Source organism: Podarcis gaigeae (genome assembly GCF_964106915.1).
Source record: "Podarcis gaigeae genome assembly, chromosome: 5".
In the NCBI taxonomy this organism is placed as follows: Eukaryota; Metazoa; Chordata; class Lepidosauria; order Squamata; family Lacertidae; genus Podarcis; species Podarcis gaigeae.
Window position 1 is genome coordinate 84,632,257 of NC_139681.1, and position 19,775 is coordinate 84,652,031.

Genomic DNA, 19,775 nt, shown 5'->3' on the forward strand with positions numbered 1-19,775 from the left:
CCCCTGTGCATTCCACAGCGGCCGTCTGTGGAACCGAAATCATTCATAATTAATGCGCCCGTCATTCTAATAAAAGCCTTTTCGTTCCTCTGGTGTTTTCAGCTATGCTGCTTTGTCTGGCAATTATGCCTCTTGTGACATTTTTAAGCAGCCTCTGGTTACCATTTCTCGACGTTGCTTTTCAGACAACCTCGTTTGCTGCAGGAATCCAGATGGCCAGGGGCGTTTGTCTCGTTTTGTACCTCTTATGCAGAGACGGACAACTTACATTCCCTACACACACACACACACACACACACACACACACGCTTCACAGTCAAAATTTGACAGATGGGTGCGGTTGGCCACCTGTTAATCACCTGATGTCAGAATTACACCAGGCAACACCTGTCTGGCACTTTGGAACACAATCAGCTGATCAGCAGGACTTCAAAGGACAGCGCAGGGCACTTTGCAAGGGGCTCTGCAATCTGTGTGATCACCGGGCCTAATAATGACTTGTGAGCAGGGGCTTATGCAGTAAAATACCGTATTTTTTGCTCTATAAGACTCACTTTTTCCCTCCTAAAAAGTAAGGGGAAATGTGTGTGCGTCTTATGGAGCGAATGCAGGCTGTGCAGCAATCCCAGAAGCCAGAACAGCAAGAAGGATTGCTGCTTTCACTGCGCAGCGATCCCTCTTGCTGTTCTGGCTTCTGAGATTCAGATTTTTTTTTTTCTTGTTTCCCTCCTCCAAAAACTAGGGTGTGTCTTGTGGTCTGGTGCGTCTTATAGAGCAAAAAATGCGGTAAATGAATGAACCAGTTTCAACGCTAACGGGTGCCCCACACATTGAGAAGTCAACCCCCCCGTGCTAGAAAATAGTATGGTTGCACCTAATGGCAACAGTACTACTTGGGAGTTCATTCCTGTGTGATATAGTGGCATCATTTCACTATATTTGATTCAGTGCTCAGAAGATGCATTGCTGTGCCCGTGATGGAATGACAGCTTGTGCACAGGTGGACAATTTCCCTGCTGGGGTGCTTACAGCTTCCTTGATTTAAGGCTGTTTTGTTCTTGAAAGCACCATTCTGCGATGCGCATCTCTCATTGCCTGCAGCACATGTTGGTCTGGATTGCATAAGTCTGTCCGTGGCTGGCTCTTTCTGCTTTGGGGCAGAAGGCTGTACTTAGCTGGCCAAGTAGCCTCATCTTTCTCTGTTCAAAGGCTGCTGGTCTCTCCCTTGGTATACCATTATTCATTTCTTTTATTCTTGTAGTTCAAGGTAGGGCAACCTGTAAACCTTAATTTCATGCAAATAGGGGTGGGGTGTCAGAAAGAGAGATAACTCTTTGGAGCTCTGCCCCCTATGACTCCAGGCAGATTATCATGGGTGGGTTGTGTATCCCTCAACAGAAAAAAGCTTGCCAACCTCTACCTATAACCTTTGATAGACTTCTACATTGGGTTTATATTCTTCATATTTTGGCGTACTTTGGTAGGATGTGCCTGTTTGTTTGTTTTTTTTAAAAAAAACAGTAAAAAAAGAACAAAAACTTCGTCTTTCAAATTCAGTCTCTGGTCTGAATTTTTAAAATTTTTAAATTATTTTTAAAAACTGATTGCATGTCAGGTGGCTTCATACACAAAACTATCACCCTCACCCATCTTGTTGACACAAACTCCTTTGGGGAAAGTGTTGTTTGACTGCAGAACTGTTAGTTTAACTGACCATATTACGGCAAGCAAACGAATGGCCATCAATAAACTAGCGCTGAATGTCAGCTCAATAAATATGATTCATCACTTTTTTAAAAAACCACCCACACATACAAAATTTTAAAAACTGCTTTTTCCCATGCTGTGCTTCCTGAAGACCAGTCCCATCTTGCTGATCTGCTTCTGCAGTGGGAAGGGAAAGAGGCTCATGAGTTTTCATTCTTTTTTATGTCCTCTAGGTTCACAATAGAACAGGAAATAGATCTGAAGGATGTTCTGAAGGGCCTTGGAATTACAGAAGTGTTCGGCCGGAGCGCTGATCTCACTGCAATGTCTGGTAAGAGGCTTTTTGTACACGTGTGTTGCATCCTTGCACATGTTCTTAAACGGGGGCAGATTACATTGACCTCATAAGGCATCTGTCCTGGTCTGTGTAACTACCATTGGCCACTAACTGCCTGTTGTGGCAGAGTCTTCCTTCACAGGAAAGTCCTCTGCAATATTCCAGCTACAGCAGATAAGGTGCCCAGTGTATTCTACAATGGTGAAACACTGGTATGTCCACACATAATGAAACCACCTAATATAATCCAGTGGATTGCCCAGTTAATTTAATCTTGCTTTCGTGATGGGCAGGTATATAAGATATACGATACCTTGATTGTCATTGTACCATACAGAACAATGAAATTGAAAATCTACATAAAACATTCAAAAACCCCTAAAAACTCTGAAATCCCATTTTAAAATACAATATACTATAGAGACTCATAGAATCATAGAGTTGGAAGAGACCACAAGGGCCATCGAGTCCAACCCCCTTATGCTGCGTTTAGAACCAGAACTGCATTTGTGTAGAAACTGTTTCTCAGACGGCTAGTCCTGGTCTTTATAACCCTATACCTTCTTCCAGAAGGCAGAAGTTGAAAGAGATCATTTCCGGGGTGCATACTATCCTGCGCTATCTCTGTAGCTTTCTTATGGTACCTGACAGCATAGATTTGATCTAAGGTGGGAAGAGTGCACCCAATTATTCTCTCTGCAGTCTTTACAACCCTGAACAGCATTGGTTTTTCCCCTGGCCATGCAGCACCCAAACCACACACAGAGACCATGAGTTAATACACTCTGCACAGTACAATGGTAAAATGCCATCAACAGTCTTTTGAGAGATTGATTTTCCAGAGGATTCTCAGGTATATCTGTTAGAATGACCATGGCACAATGACCAGCAAATGCACTGTTAAACAGCACACGCCTATGCACTTTTACTAGGAAGTAAGTCCCACTGAGGTCAGTGGATCTTGGTCTAGGTATGTCTAGGATTGCAGTCTTAAACAGGGGAAAGGCGGAACTTGGGGAAACAGAATCAAAACAATTCCACCGCTTGTTTATGTCTAAATTGGAATGGCTGCTTGTCCACCAAGAAGTGCTCAAGGCAGTTTCCAATCGAAGATTAAGACATCATTAAATGTGTCTGACAAAGGATGCTTGTGCTTTGTAAAATAGCAAAGGGGGGAATCTATGAAGGCATCACTGTGGAGATAAAAATCTTTTTAATGACAGTTGAATTGGCTGAACTATCATTCCGTAAGAACAATGCAATCGCTGTCTGCCCAAAGAGTTCTGCTTCTTCAAGAAACTATTACAAAAGCCCTCTGCATCAATGGGAAGCCTCCACACACTGCCATGACTTTTAACAAAGTATTAGTCATGCCCGCCTCTATTAAGGTTTCTGACTCCCACCTCCAATTAGGTCTGACTGCCATGCTTGTTAAAGTTCTCACTTACGTATTCTCTCCCCTTTATCCCTGTGCATTTCTCACCCGCGGTTTGATGCCTCTCTGTATTGGAGGGTTCAGGTGAGCAGTAAGGACACCACTGGCAGCTGGCGTACAGCCAGCAACAGTAGTCGGCTGATAATTACAATGTCAGTGCCACGGCGAGAAGGAGACGTGTCATGACCGCAACAGAAGTGATAGAGTTTTGTGTCCCATTATGCATTGCAGGGCTACCCAGACCATGTAGGCATCTTATCTTTTCACAGTAAGACATTGCGCAAGCAGTGATTTAAGTAAATCTTGTAGTGTGTGTGTGTGAGTCATTTGCTCTGTTCCTTTTCTGAAAAATGGAAAAGAACAGCCTCACTTCATTAGAACTGTGATCCATTAGGTTCAACAGTCTGCTCTGGTAGGGATGTGCCAAAAATGTTAGTGTCAAACTAAGTTAGTAATGGAGCGTTCATTTAATCCATTTTTACCGCCTGCTTAGATTATGCTTTCTGGAGAAAACAACCAAGAGGGCCTCATCACTCAGAGTATAACATAAGGTTGCCATATTTCAAGAAGTAAAAAATCCAGACAGCTCAGCTTTTGGGGGGCAATCGTCCAAAGTTGTTGAGCTTTTAAATTTTTAAATTTAAAATTCCTTTTGGGCACCAATTTAGCTCCCAACCCCTGGACATAACCAGAATTTTTCAGTTTATTTGGTGACCCTAGTATAATGCTGTTTGCCTGCTTGACCACCTGATTTGATCCTTGAGAGATACGTTGTGCTGAGACACTGGAATTTCCAGTCATGTTTCCTAGCTTAATGGATGTTGATAGACAACTTGCTCCAGAAAGACATCTACTCCAAACAAATAAAAAAATGAAAATGAAGGTATGCTCAATATTAGAATCATCTTGCTGTCAATTCAGCTTGCAGTGTGACTGCAACATTTGAAGGCAGGGTTAGTCACAAAGACCCCTTAATGCAAGTTGCTGGACCAGTCCCTTACTACAAATTGCTTGCCCGCGTTTCCACACTGGTGTTTCCAGGGCAAGTTAGAAAATGTAGGCTTCAAATCTCTTAGCAGGCTAGTCAAACAGTTGCCTTCTGCCTAATGGACAGGAGGAAATGAAACTGATCACTCCTCTGGCCTTTCTTTGCTTTGCAGCTACTACTGAAATCAATTAGGCTGGTAGAGAAGGGACAAAGTGGCCTGTCCCTCCTTTGCCAACCTGCTTGCTGACCTGTGGCAACCAGGTGAGGTATTAAGCACAAGTCTCTGTGTTAGGCTGGTACAATATTTGCTCTGTTTACAAGTATACAAGCATAGGCTAAGTGGAGGCAAAAGCAGCATTCTACAAGACAGACGATCCTACAGAAAGCAACCTAGACTACACCTCTAATTCTAGTTTAAGCCACCTAGAAATTCTCAGCTCTCCCTTTTCTGTTTTCCCCCCTGCTTTCTTTTTGTTTTAATAATATTATTATTTATACCCTGCCCATCTGGCTGGGGGTCCCCTGCCACTCTGGGCAGCTTACAGCACATAAAAATTTGTAAAGCATTAGACATTAAAGATCTCCTGATACAGGGTTGCCTTCAGATGTCTTCTAAAAGTCAGGCAGTTATTTATTTCCTTGACATCTGGTGGGAGGGCATTCCACAGGGCGGGCACCACTACCAAGAAGGTCCCTACCTGGTTCCCCGTGAGGGAACCACCAGAAGGCCTTTGAAGCTGGACCTCAATGTCCAAGCTGAACAATGGGGGTGGAGACGCTCCTTCAGGTATACTGGGCCGAAACCGTTTAGGGCTTTAAAGGTCAGCACCAACACTTTGAATTGTGCTCGGAAATGTACTGGGAGCCAATTTAGACCTTTCAGGACTGGTGTTATATGGTCTCGGCGTTTTTGTTTTTTAAAAAAATCCATTTGGATTTCCCACCTTCCTTCCCTTAACTGGAGGGGTTTCAACTTCTGCAAGCCCTGGTGAGCATCGTATTCAGAAACACAGAGAGACCCCCAGCTTTCAGGAGACCTTTAATCATGAGCTGTCTTTAATACAATCAACCAGCTGTATTAATCAGCAATGGGTGACCAGAAAACATGACACAATGTTGCTGTTGTGGTTTTCTTAAGTATTGGACTTTTCCAGCTTGCAGGACAAGATTAAAACACTGGTCCTAAAGCCACTTATGTGGAGGCAAGTCCCTTTGATTCAAGATCCGTGGGTGAATGTGTGTTTTTAGAACTGCCACATCAGAGCACATGTGACTGTGGATAAAAGGTAAAGGACCCCTGGAAGGTGAGGTCCAGTCAAAGGCAACTATGGGGTTGCAGCATTCATCTCGCTTTCAGGCCGAGGGAGCAGGCATTTGTCCACAGACAGCTTTCCGGGTCATATATAAAATCAGGAGTAGAATGGGTCAGGCGGAAGCGAAAAAGCAACAATTCTTCAGCCTGTTGCTAGAACAGCACACCAGTGAATTAAATTGAGCGTGTAGGTGATGTAAAAACAAAAGAAATTGCATGTTTCCACTTGGTACATCTGTTGAACCAACAGTAATAATAAAGAGTAGCACATTAGCAAAACGATAGAACAAACTCTCCAGAGGAGAGGAAACGAAAAAAGCTGCTAGACTAAGACTGGATATGTAGGTCATCTGCTTCAATGCTCAAGTGTTCATAACCTTATTATCAATTACCAGAGCCTGTGACTACCTGGAGAGCACAGTCAACGTGTTAACAGTAGGAGTCACCCATGGAACGAAGGGGATCCTAAGTCCCTCTGCTATAGGATTTGAGAGTTGGAAGGGACCTTGGAGGTCCTCCAGCTTAGTTATTCCCACCCTTGGATTCCTAGATGTTCTGGACTACAAGTCCCATCATCCTTAGCCAGCAGGGCCAATGGTCAGAGGTGATGATGTTGTCCACCAACATCAAGGGACCCAAGGTGGAAAAAGGCTGCTCTAGTTCAAGCCACTGCTGAGTGCAGGATCTACAATGCAGGTTGCAACTTCAGCAACAATAGGGAACTTGTGGACTGCCAGTTGTTGTTGGACCCCAACTCCCATCATCTCTTACCATGAACGGTGCTGCCTGGGATTGATAGGAGTTGGAAGCCCAGAACATCTGGAGGCCCACAAATTGCCAGTGTCATACAGCATCCCTGTCCAGCCTCTGCATCATTGTTTCCAGTGAAGAAGAGCCTTTCCAAAACAATCTGTTTACAGTCGTACCTTGGAATCCATTCCCAGAAGTCCGTTCGACTTCCAAAACATTTGAAAACCAAATGGCAGCTTCTGATTGGCTGAAGGAAGCTCCTGCAGCCAATCAGAAGCTATGGAAGCCCCGCCAGACGTTCGGGCTCTAAAAGAACATTCACAATCCGGATCAATCACTTCAGAGTTTGCAGCATTCAGGAGCCAAAACGTCCAAGTTTCAGGGCGTTCAACAACCAAGGTGTGACTGTACTGTCAAACACCCTGTTTAACAATAGGAAATTTCTCCTAAAGACTTGCTGATAATCTTTTCTCTTCAGCCAGGTGTGGAGAACATTTTATAGCCCATTTCTTTATGGACAGCCCTCTGAGGGCCACATGTCTGTAGTGGGTGGGGCCAGAGGCAAAGGTAGGCAGGACAACAAATGTAGGCTAGTTTCTACTTGCATACCTCTTTGCAAGGCAAGCAAGAAGCATTATCAGAATTCAGAGGTGCCCCAATTCTACACAGCATTGGGGGAGCCCCTCGTGCGCATGTGATGTCACCTGTGATGTCATGCACATTGAGAGGAGGCTGCAAGGCCACAAAAAGGCCCAGCAATGCCCAGTGCAGGGAGGCCCAACAAGGCCCTTCCACCATCACGGGGAGGCCCAGCCCCTCAAGATTGACAGAGGTTCATCCCTGTACCACCTTACATTGGGGGGGGGGGGGGCTAAAGTGTCCTCAGCTCCATAAAAAGTGTGTCAAGATTTCAAGGACAACTTCCAGCCAAGCAAAAACGATGGCCAGGCCAGTGAGGCATGTGGCCTGGGGAAAGGGCCCAGGGTCAGATAGAGAGCCCTCAATGGTTGATTTCAACCCCTGGCTCTGAAGTTCCCTACTCCTGCAGTAAACTGAGAACCAGCAGCTGGGCCACAAGGGAAGCGGGTTTGCCTCCACAACCAGCTTCCCAGAGGCATGTGGTTGCCTGGTCAGTGCCAGCAACAAAACTGTGGCCTCGGTTGCTCTTTGGCTTGATCCAGTAGAGCATTTTTGACTACTTCCACACCTTTATTTAGCTCCTTCAAAGTGCTGATGCAGCGAGCCCTAGGATTCGGCTGTGAAGCACAAAAATCAGCAGCTGCGTTGAACCGGCTTTGCATTTCATCCAAGAGACAAATTGTTTTCCTAGAGATTTATACTTTTCCTGCACCTTTACCTTATGAAAACCAGCAGGCGAACCTTAAACCCACAGACCTGTTTTTACGCGACCAAATTAACTCCTCCACCGTTTTAAAGATTAAGTTGTTTATAGAGGAACGTTGAGCATTAAGCATAGAGAAGATTAATGGGCTCCACAGCAGGGTTGTTAATTTTTCTGTGTGAGTAACAGAGGCATCCCAGGTGGTGGCGGAAAGGTTTGCTCACAGTTGGGTTTTATTGAATTAAGCACCCAGCAATAATTTCAAAGTACCATCTTTAAATTACTTAAGAGCTCTGGCTTGATGTGGTAAATGCAGTGCTTCATTTATTTTTGTTTCTCACAAAGGCTACTTTCCCCCTTTTCTAATTACCAACAAGGTGAGAAAACAAAAATGAAATGCATGATTTTCCTCTCAGTCATTTCTCCTCTAAGCGGGCTCAGGCATGCAAAACATGAGTGTATAAAATTGCCATTTTGATGCTCAGGCTGTTTTCCCAGTTTAGGGTCTGATGGGCAAATGTTTTGGTCTCATTTGTGTTCATGCTGATGATTTGGGTTATGGGTGTCTCTTCAGCACACCTGGTTAAAAGAATTAGGTGACAGTGATGGAATAGACATTCTGCCTTCAATCCTGGAGAGCCACTTCCCATCAGAGTAGATGTTACTGGGCTAAAGGAATCGTTGAATTGACTTGACATCAGTGCAACACACTCCGTGGAGTTGCCCTTGAAGAGAGATTGATTGTTAAACCTATAGCTTTAGATGTGTGGTGTAAATGTGGGCAGAGACAGAGAGCAAGTGCCTTTGGAGAGATCTGATGTGAGAGTGGTGGATTGCTGGGGGTATTTTAGCTTAGCTTCCTCCACCTGCACCCAACCTGTATATCTGTAAATAAGGTAAACGTAAAAAGGTAAGGGAACCCTGGATGGTTAAGTCCAGTCAAAGGTGACTATGGGGTTGCAGCGCTCATCTCGCTTCAGGCCGAGGGAGCTGGCATTTGTCCACAGACAGCTTTCCAGGTCATTTGGCCAGCATGACTAAACCGCTTTTGGCACAACAGAACACCGTGACAGAAGCCAAAGCTCAAGGAAACCCCACTTACCTTCCCGCCACAGTGGTACCTATTTATCTGCTTGCACTGGTGTGCTTTCAAACTGCTACATGGGCAGGAGCTGGGACAGAGCAACGGGAGCTCACTCAGTCGTGGGGATTCGAACTGCCAAACTTCTGATCGGCAAGCCCAAGAGGCTCAGTGGTTTAGACCACAGTGCCACCCGCGTCATCTGTAAATAAAACCAAACAGTACACATACTAAATCTCTGATTGTCTCTCTCAAGGGAAAGCCAAGCTCACAAGGTGTCCCTGAGAATTTTGATCACTAGGAGAAACGGGGAGACAATAAGCTAGTGAAGTGATCTAATTTGCACCTCCTGGAGCAATAACCGGATTAGAGTATAATTATCATTTGCATTTTGCACTTCTCTGAATTTTGCGATATAATCTAGGCTCAAAAAAGGACCAAAATCCATTATTATTATTTTTTTAAAAAAAATGTGCATTCTAGGATAAAATACACTTATAAATGTGTATATTGAGATAAAATACACACTTTGATGAAACGTACATACTTAAATATATATTTAAATATGAAATAACCTTTCACACATCCCTGATGCTATTTTATTAAATGAAGTATGGACACACACACACACACAGAGAGAGAGAGAGAGAGAGAGAGAGAGTGAGTTGGAAATTGCTAATAGCTTTGCAGGGGAAAGGAACATTTGAAACAAATGCAAGGTTTTAAAAGAAGGTAGTATAGATATGATTTTAGTAATTAATTTTGCAAATAAGATGGATTAATCTTAAGACTTTATTTTATTATACCAAGCCCAAGAACTGCAAAATAAATCACTGGTTATTTTATTTCTGTTTCTGTTTCTTTTTTCCACATATTTAATGTTTCATTGGTATGTGGGTGTTTTGAGCACACTGATAAAAAAATTAAGAGGCGGCCAGTTTGGCTGTGAACCTAGGGTTTCCTAAAAAGTAAGCTGCATACATAAATGTGTGTATCAGTAGAAATAGCACACAATTGCATTGCATTAGGCATACATTCAACAAAATTGTGTACAAAATGTGTATATTCAGAGAAATCCACACAAGTGCATGCAGATTTGTGTATATCAATGGTACATGCATGGGCCGTGCTTCAGAGAAGAGGTTTAGGGTCGGCACAGATGGAAAGAGGTGAGCCCAGTTGTCTAGAAGATGAAGTATGTACAATCCCTGATACATACCAAACACACACATACAAAAATAAAACTGCAAAGTGATGCTGAAATGGAGTGAATGAAGCCTGAGACTGGAGAAAATGAGAAACTATGACACATACACCCATCCCTGCTTTTCCTCTGCCCTCCATTTCTCCTTTTTCTTCCAGACAACAAAGAACTTCACCTTTCAAAAGCAGTTCACAAGTCTATCTTCGAAGTGAATGAAGAAGGCTCAGAAGCTGCCGCCGCCTCAGGTTTGCACCTCCTCAAGCTATTGACTCAGTTACAGGAACCACCGCTATGCATCGGCAGGGTATACTGACTTGGAGCATAAGATGGGAGTTTAAAAGTTCTGGGTTCAGATTATAGCTCAGCCATGAGCTCGCTTGAATAGCTTTAAGCTACCTCCTCCACCTTACTTCCTGATCTGTTGTATGGGATAATGACATGGGTGTAACTTGCTCAGAGAATCCTTGAGACCTTGTGGGCTTGGCCATTGTGAGAAGCAGAATGCTGGACTAGACAGCAGGGTGTTGCAGCGGAACAAGCCAGATAGCAAATCATGCCAGCACAAGTCTTTTGCATAGCTCAGTTGGCTAGAGCGTGGTGCTGATAACACCAAGGTCACAGGTTTGATCCCCATATGAGACAGCTGCATATCCCTGCATCGCAGGGCATTGGATTAGATGAGCCTCAAGGTCCCTTCCATGCCTACAATTCTATGATTTTAAGGTCAACCCTGGATTGGGTTGAGGCAGCCTCACTGGGTCCACCCAGAGTGATCTGGGGCTGTTGAAAGGGAGAGCAGTCTGGCAGTGGAGATTTGGCATGGAGGAGAAGCTTAGGCAAGCTGTGTCACAGTCCGGTTCACGGGCGGTCGAAGTCCCGGCTGAGGACGTAGGGACGAGGGGCAAGATGGCGGTTGGGAGCAGGAACAAGAGTCCAGAAGTCAGGGGTCCGAGAGTCAGGAAGCAAGGAGTCACAAAGTCAAGGGTTCAAGGATCAAGAAGATGGGGGGTCAGGAAACCGAAGTCCAAGGATCAGGAAGCAAGAAGCCAAACGCAGCAAGGCAGGGAACGTGTTGCTGTGGCAAAGAGCCGAAGGGAAATGCTGACCTTATATCCCTTCCCGGCTCTTGCCACCAGGTGCTGTGAGTTACTAATCGGCCTCACCTGTGCGGCCACGCCTTGCCTCTTCAGAACAAACTTAGGAAGGCCCCAGTCCTGCAAAGTCCTACTGGTCACAGGGCCTAGCTCCTGCACGCACTCCTGTCAAGCTGTGTGTCTCCTTCTTCCTGCCCCCAACTATGTGGTCAATTAGGGTTTTAAATGTGCCGTGGAAAGGCAGCAGGGAGAAGTGTCAGATGAGGCCCTAAATCATCAGAGGACCCCTGCACAGCACTACTAGACATTAGATAATGGTCTGAGAGCTATTCATAAAGTTGGAACCTGTGTTCTGTTGCTGCTGTATAGCAAAATGTTGAATTGGAGTCAGAACTTTTTGTTTCCAAGTAAGCTGGAAATAGTGCAAGAATTCAGTTGCATTTGGATAAAGGCATTGTATATGAATAAAGAAGGGGGGGGCAGCTTTCTAACTGTTACGGAAGGACCAGATGGTAGAACTGTTTGCTTGTCACTTGCAAATATTGGCTTTTCCCACCAGCAAATCATTTCTGTTTCTTCTGTGGTTTGAATTGATCTCCCCAGGTCCAATTATTTCATTAGGAGAAAAAGAAATAATCTTTGCGTCAATCCCCCTGTACAGCTATAATTCTGGCTGAAAAACTACATTCCCCAAACTGTTCCAAGTGAGGATTACTCTAATGCCTGGGCATGCATGGACATTTTATTTACTCAGGTTTATTGTTGCTGGTTTTTTTTTCACATATCAACGCAATAAAAGTTAAAAAGTTAATGAAACCCTTGGAAAATGCAAAGCTCAAGGAAGATTTTAAAAGATCATAAAAGATTTCCAAATTTTATTAAGATCAACCCCTGCCTCTCTACTAATATGTTTGGCCTACAGTGTTCCTTTCATGTCCCGGGTGTTAAAAATCAAATCTGCTGCTGCTCTGGTTTCACCAGAAGCGGCTTAGTCATGCTGGCCACATGATTCGGAAAAACTGTCTGCGGACAAACGCTGGCTTCCTCGGCCTGTTAAGCGAGCTGAGCGCCGCAACCCCAGAGTCATCTGCGACTGGACTTAACTGTCAGGAGTCCTTTTAGTATCACATCTGCACCAACTCCTAAAGAAGAATCTTGTCTCTTGCTGAGGGTAAACACTGCAAAGTAAACACTGCACACAAAGTGGTGTGATCATTTCCAACCATAAGCCCACAAGTCCTATGCGCACTTAATGTCTGTAATCAGAGTAAGTTAACAAAAGTTTTGCAATAACCTATTCAAGAGCTTGCATTCCTTTTGGGCCCAAATGTTTGATTTCAAGGAAGGCCAGAGCAAGTTGCAGGAAATGACCATAGTCCGATAGATCCAAGAGGGAATGGGTTTCCACGTTCGCCCAATGCGTTCTGCCACTGCTTAGCATGTGGGTGGCAGGAGTGTCGAACACAATGCATTTCCTAGGTTGAAAGGGAATGGCCATCATAACTCTCTCTCTCAAAGTTCTGCCTCTTTTTGTAAGTTATAAGCCCTTCCCCCAGCAGTGAGAAATAAATGGCGCCACTGCCAGTTGTTAATCATTCCCAGAGCATAACTCAGCACATCCATTTCTTTGCAAGTCTCTTTTCATTTGAAGACGAGATTGCTAGCTGTGTGTCTTGTTGACAGCCTGTGCTTGCACAGAAGAGTTGTGGTGTGTGTTTCTTCAGATTTCCCATTTTGCGCTGTCTTTACATGTGTCCTTAATGGTGTGACACAGAAGAAGAGTGAGGGATTGTAATACGAGGACATTGGTGGGATATTTCAAAGGTTGCCCCTTTGTTGTCTCTCCCCAGGAATGATAGCCATAAGCAGGATGGCCGTGCTGTACCCCCAAGTTATAGTGGATCATCCTTTTTTCTTTGTGGTCAGGAACAGAAGAACAGGTGAGTGCATTCATCTCTTTTTTGAGTTCTTGTTACTCCTGTTGAATCCTCACCAGAATATTAAGAAGCTGCCTAAAGCCAGGTGAACCAAGTAGATAAATAGGTACCACTCTGGCGGGAAGGTAAACGGTGTTTCCGTGCGCTGCTCTGGTTTGCCAGAAGCGGTTTTGTCATGCTGGCCACATGACCCGGAAGCTGTACGCCGGCTCCCTCGGCCAGTAAAGCGAGATGAGTGCCGCAACCCCAGAGTCGGTCACGACTGGACCAAATGGTCAGGGGTCCCTTTACCTTTACCTAATAAATATGACATGATCACCTTCTCCCACATAGGCATGCCCAAACCTTAAGATCATTTTCAGATGCCCTGATATTAGCATTGCACCAAGTGGAGAGGGCCTTTTCAGGATTGACCCTGCAGCTGTGGAATAGCCCCCCTAGAGAGGCTTGTCTAGCACTTTCTCTATGGTCTTTTCATCATCAGTTGAATAAGACTTTGTTATTCACCCAGATTTCTTAATTGTGGCTCAAACTAACTTCGGGTTGTTGTGACCTAGGGCAGTTTAATTTGGGTTGTAAAAGTGTAAAAGTGTATATGCGCTCTCCATTTGCAAGAAAAGTTACTTGATTTTTTTTTAAAAAAATGCTTAGTATTATTTCCAGTTATTAACACCTTGTATTTTTAGCATCGTCACAAACAAGACAATGTACAAAATGTTAATAACTGAAGCTGTCACTATTTTTTTTTAAAGCCACTCGGTGTATAATTATTGATGAGCGTTTATATACATTTAATTAATTATAATGATGGGGTTTTCTGACTTGTTCTCCTCCAGCAGAACATGCAATTTGTCATGCTGGTGCAAGCCTCCTAAATATAGGCTGAGCCTGCAGTTCTGTAATGAGTGTCTTGAGTGCCATAGTGGCCTCCCAGAAGCAAATTGGCTCTCCAGTCCCCTGTACACACATCCCAAAAGACAATTGTTTGCTCCTGCTCCTGCTTCTCTCAACACATCTGTTTTGGGGGACGGCAGCAGGGGAAATAATATATGAAATGGCTGTAAGACAATTTAAACTTCTAATTGCTGCTTTTCATTTATTTATTTTATTTTTTAAAATGTATATCTTGCTTTTCATTGTCAAGGTTTATGGTGATTTTAAAAAATTCACAATTTAAAAACAAAGATGAAAGCTCCAAAACAGAGAGACCTCGGAAAGTTAAAATGTCAACAGAAACCATCAGGATTTATTTATTTTTAAAATATTTTTATTGGAAATTTTATTTACAACATAACATAAACCCCCCACCCCCTCATACAGAAATCTACCCTCAATAAACATGAATGTAACATACAATGGGCATAACATACAACAATACAAACAACCAAATAAAAGACTTCCTTTTTCCTGTATCTGGCCTACTTATTTACTTCTTATAAACTGTTTCCTCTATGAATAATTATTAAGAGTTTTCTTATTATAACTTAAATATCCTCAAAGTTTCCTACAGACATTAATCAAAACAAAACCAGGTATGTATTTTAGGGCACTGTTTTGTAAAGTATTCTCTGCACTTCCCCCATGCTTTTTGAAACTCTTGTTTGAAACACCAGAGAAGCATTTGTGATGGCAGAGGCCTCTTGAAATAAAAGCAGGTTTAAAGCAGGTACCTGAAACTCAGCAAGACTAGTGCCTGTCTGACTTCTAGTGGGAGGCTGTTCCACAGGCTTCGACCCTCAGCACTAGAAGCATGACTTCTCATTAGCATGAGTCGTGCTTCCGTTCCATGGGGGAGCGCTATCGTGCCCCTCCAGACAATCTCTGCTGTATAGCTCAATTGGTTGGAGCATGGTGCTGATAGTAGCAAGGTTGCAGCTTGATCCCCCTACGGGGCTGCTGCGTATTCCTGCATTGCAGGGGTTGGACTAAATCAGGCATAGGCAAACTCGGCCCTCCAGATGTTTGGGGACTACGACTCCCATCATCCCTAGCTAACAGGACCAGTGGTCAGGGATGATGGGAACTGTAGTCTCAAAACCATCTGGAGGGCCGAGTTTGCCTATGCCTGGACTAGATGATCCTTCCACCTCTACAATTCAGTGATTCTCTGATCTCAACGACTGGCTTGATGTTTCCCCCCAGCAGCAGCAAAAAACAACACCACACCCTGATAGTGTACATAGAACTCATTTATTTGTATAAAATAGAATTACTTGTGGGAAGCCATTCTTAGGATGGTGAGAGCCACTGCCAGTTTGCAAGAGCGAGCCAGCGTTTTGACTCCCTTGTGGCCTAGCTTGAAAGACGCATGCAGCTGTCCTCCTTTCATCCAGTATCAGAGGCGGTTTGCTTCTGAAAATGAGTTTTAGGGAACTGCAAGTGCGGGGAGTGCCATTGTGCTCGTGTCCTGCTTTGAGGCTTCCCATTGGCTACTTGTGAGGACAGAACGCTGGGCTAGAAAGACCTCTGATCTGAACCAGCAGAGCCGCTCTTATGTTCTCATAATATGCTGCACTTTTTGAGTCTTATCCCACTCGTCAGTATTGCAGCAGAATACTAAAACTTTGAACCGAGAGTACCCAGGCCAGCAGTATGATCAGTTATTCATGTGTTGGACAGGAGTGGTGAGAATTGCCTGCTATCTAACAAAACAGATTGATTTAAGAGCATATGGAGTTTTCTTCGCCTGTAGTCTTGGGAAGAAGCAACAGCTGAATGGTAGAGTACAGGCTTTGCATGCAGGATGTTTCAGATTCAATCCCCAACAGCGCCAATTAAAATTGCAGCATTGGGTAGCAGGACTGGGGTAAGATCTGTTCTGCACACGACTCAGGAGAACTGCTAGGCAAGATGGACCAGTGGTCCGACTAAGACAGCTCTGTATGTTTCCCTAGCAAATGATGCAATGATACCTATGTAGTGACCAATCCGTGTTTCCCACATAAAATCGAAGGAAGCCTGCTGAGATTCCTGCATTGCAGGGGATTGAAAGAGATGAGCATTGGGGTCCCTTCTGAATCTACAATTCTATGATCCTGTGTCCATGTTAGACTTTGCCCATTTTAGCCCTTTTGCAAACATTATGTCCATTGTGCATTGACTGTCCTAGAGATTGAATCGATGGGTCTGGTGGATGGGATCAACACTTCCCACTACTCCAGGCATAGGCAAACTCGGCCCTCCAGATGTTTTGGGACTACAACTCCCAGCATCCCTAGCTAACAGGACCAGTGGTCAGGGATGATGGGAATTGTAGTCTCAAAACATATGGAGAGCCAAGTTTGCCTATGCCTGCTCTACTCATAGCCTTATCCAAATCAGTCCATAACTGGATTGTTTTGGGCATATTGTGGTGTTCTTCATCTTTTTTTAAAAAATCCACTTCTCAAACAAACAAATGTGGTTTTTTTGCAGCTGGTCTTACAAAAAGATGTGGCGCAATACAATATAAATTTTAAAACAGAGTGCATCAGCCTCAAATTTTTACAAATTCCGATAGTTGTGAGAAACGATCTGTTAACTTTCCAGCAGCTTCCTTAAGTCTCTCCTCGGTTATGAAATTAAGCCATAAAAGAAGACCAGATAATTGAGCAATTCTCCGCCTACCACATGCATAGTTCTCTAGTGGATGGAGAATTCTTCTATCCGACATGCGGAGTGGGAAGAAATTTGACTCATTCTGCATTTAAAGGCAACCCTACCTAATTCATGCTTTCTGAAAGGGTATGCAAACCAAAACACAGCCATCCTTTGAAATTCAGACTGCACCAAATTCTGCAGTGCTGTTCTCCAGCCGGGTAACATGTACAAAAATGTATGTGCTAGGATGAAATGTGCATAAAATGCCTACGTTGGCAGGGATAGTATACCCAAAATACATTGTTAGGGAAAGTGCTTTGCAGAAATTCACACTAAAATGCTTTCGTGGGAACTTTCGATTTTTATTTTTAAAAAAATGCAGATTGATATAGAGATGTGGGGAACAGAAATTAGGACTAGAAAAATGAGAAACCAGAATGGATAGATTTTCTCACATCCACACAATGCCACTTATAAAGGGCATGAAGCAGCCATGGCTCAGCCAGCTGTGCCAAGGTTGGCGTTAATTCCCCAAATTGAGGCGTTCTGGGAGTTTGGTAGGGGCAGGACCAGAGAGAGGGGGCTTGGGGTGAATCCTAAGCCCATTCAGCTCAGCCATGAGACCTGAAGGCTTGTTTAAAGACTTGTTTTGATACTATTTAGGCAGAACAGGAATGGCAGCCCTACAACTGAACAGGGTCTGGTGTAACTTTACATCAGCTTAACTTAGGCAAGCTTGCATTACGTCAGCTTCTTGTGCATAGGATTGCCCATTTTGTCTGCACAGCTCAGTATTGTCTGACTGGCAGCACCTCTCCGGGCCGGTCTCAAGCAGCAAACATTCCCAGCCCTGAGAGACCCTTGGGTATAGGGCGGTATATAAATTCTTTTTTTTAATTACTTCTTTATTCTAAATTAAAACAAAACATATTGTCCAGAAACATATCATCCTTATTTTCCCCCTTTTTTCCTCCCTCCCCCTCCCTCCCCCCACAGAACCCACCCACACCCACCCCCCGACTTCCCTCAGTTCCAGTCTTTGATTTCTCTAAAAATGCTGTTTTCTGCATGTTACACAGTTGTATAGATCCTCAAACTATTTAGGTAGTTATTATCAATAAAAGGTTTGTGAATGTTTATTTCAAAACCAGCCAAGGAGTCCAGTTCGCTTTGTTGCGTCTTCAAATACTTTGTAAAGGGTTCCCATTCATGTTTAAAGTCACAGTTATCCTTGTCCCGTAGCTTGTATGTCAGTTTTGCCAGTTCTCCATAGTCCATCAATTTTTCTTGCCATGATTCTTTAGTTGGGGTTTCTTCAGTCTTCCATCCTTGTACTATTAAAACTCTCGCGGCCGTTGTCGCATACCTGAAGATGTTTTTCAGCTTTTTGGGCAGATCTTTCCCTACAATCCCTAATAAAAATGCTTCAGGTTTTTAAACAAATGTAAAAAGGAACATTTTCTTCAATTTGTTATATATCATTTCCCAAAAATTCTTAATTACCTTACAATCCCACCACATATGGGCGGTATATAAATTCAACAAATCAACAAAATGCCAAGGATTGAACTTGGGACCTTTTGCATAAAAAGCAGAGACTCTACCGCTGAGCTATTTTATCCATGAGTTTTCCAGCCTTGAATCCATACATTTTGAAAGATGCAGCAAACGCGCCCCCCCCCCCGCTTGCCCTCCTTCTGATGCCTTCTCCTCCTTTGTACATCTCTCTCTTTTTCTCTTCCCTTTAGGTACCATCGTTTTCATGGGGAGAGTGATGCACCCAGAAGCGATGAATACAAGTGCTCACGACTTTGAAGAACTGTAATATCCCCACAAGGCTCGCCAAACCCACCCACACACAAAAGAAAATAAGCACACTGAGATTGCAGTCGATGTATTTAAGATTTGCCGTGTGATTTGTTTGTTTCTTTTTTGCATTGTTACATTCGAGGCACGGTTTGAACGGAAGGGAGGGGGGAAAAGGAAAACCAGCTTCCAGATCTTAACTTCAGCTAGAAATTGCAGACTACGGCTGTGGAAGAAAAGCTTTCAGTATTAAAGTAAATGTCGTCCTTGTGATACCTTGGTGTTGGTCCTTTAAAATAAAAACCGTAACCATGTCAGCGGCCGCACTTTCTGTCTCGTTGAACTGTAATGCAGTTGTCCCCAAAGTCTGTACTGCAGTAACTTCCTGTGCTGTGGAGAAACTAATTGGATGCTAGGAGAAATAATTAAAGAAGGGGCAGCTGATATTTTGGGGAGCCAAAGGGCCACATTCCCCATTGGCAAGCTCTCTAGGGGCCACATGGCAAGTGTGGGTGTGGCCATGCCATACTCTCTTGCACACACAAACACACACAAATTGTACACAGGCAGATCAGCTGAGGGGGGAGTTCTTGCTCCTTTTCAGCTCATCAAATGATCTATTTGATGACTAAGGAAGGGTGCAGTTTTCATTCCCGTCAGGGAGCTGCCCCCACCCCAGTCTGTTTTATTGCATTTTTATTTTTATTGCCATCATTGAAATTGGTACGTGCTGAAGTGGGGCAGAAAAATTGTTTCAGGTTGCTGTATTGGGAGTTAGCCTGTCCTGTGAGTCCTCCTGTGGGGAGGATTTCAAGGTCAGTGGTCCCCAGAATGTTTTGGGGCATTCTGCAGAGGAGGAGCGGAGCAAATAAAGGCCTCGCTTCTGTTGTCCATATTTATTTTTCCCCCAGAATACCACAGGACAACAGCCTCCTTCAAGTGTTGAATGGAGCTGCGTTGTTGCGGTGCAAACACCTTGAAGGTCATGTGACTGCATCGGCCCCTCCCACCACAGGATTCTCAAGTGTGTGCAAGGCCTAATTACATAGGATTTCCTTTGCAGGCAGCCACACCTAATGTTGGAGGGCAGAGCTAGTGATGCCATGGGGCTCAGGATTTCAACCAGCCAAGTTGTACTTAGAGTGGACACATAGAAATTAATGGACATAAGTTAATGATGCCTGTTATTTTCATTAGGTCTAC

The 19,775-nt window shown here is 43.9% G+C and overlaps 1 protein-coding gene across 1 annotated transcript in view; it reads left to right on the forward strand.

The window, feature by feature from the left end:
- SERPINI1 (serpin family I member 1) overlaps positions 1-18,886 on the forward strand; it is an 89,332-nt gene extending 70,446 nt beyond the window's left edge. The window contains exons 6-9 of the mRNA XM_083739864.1: positions 1,941-2,038; positions 10,315-10,401; positions 13,101-13,190; positions 18,515-18,886. Of these exons, the coding sequence (XP_083595990.1) occupies positions 1,941-2,038; positions 10,315-10,401; positions 13,101-13,190; positions 18,515-18,591 (352 nt within the window). The 3' untranslated portion in view covers positions 18,592-18,886. The remainder of the gene's footprint in view (positions 1-1,940; positions 2,039-10,314; positions 10,402-13,100; positions 13,191-18,514) is intronic.
- Positions 18,887-19,775: the final 889 nt, after the last annotated feature.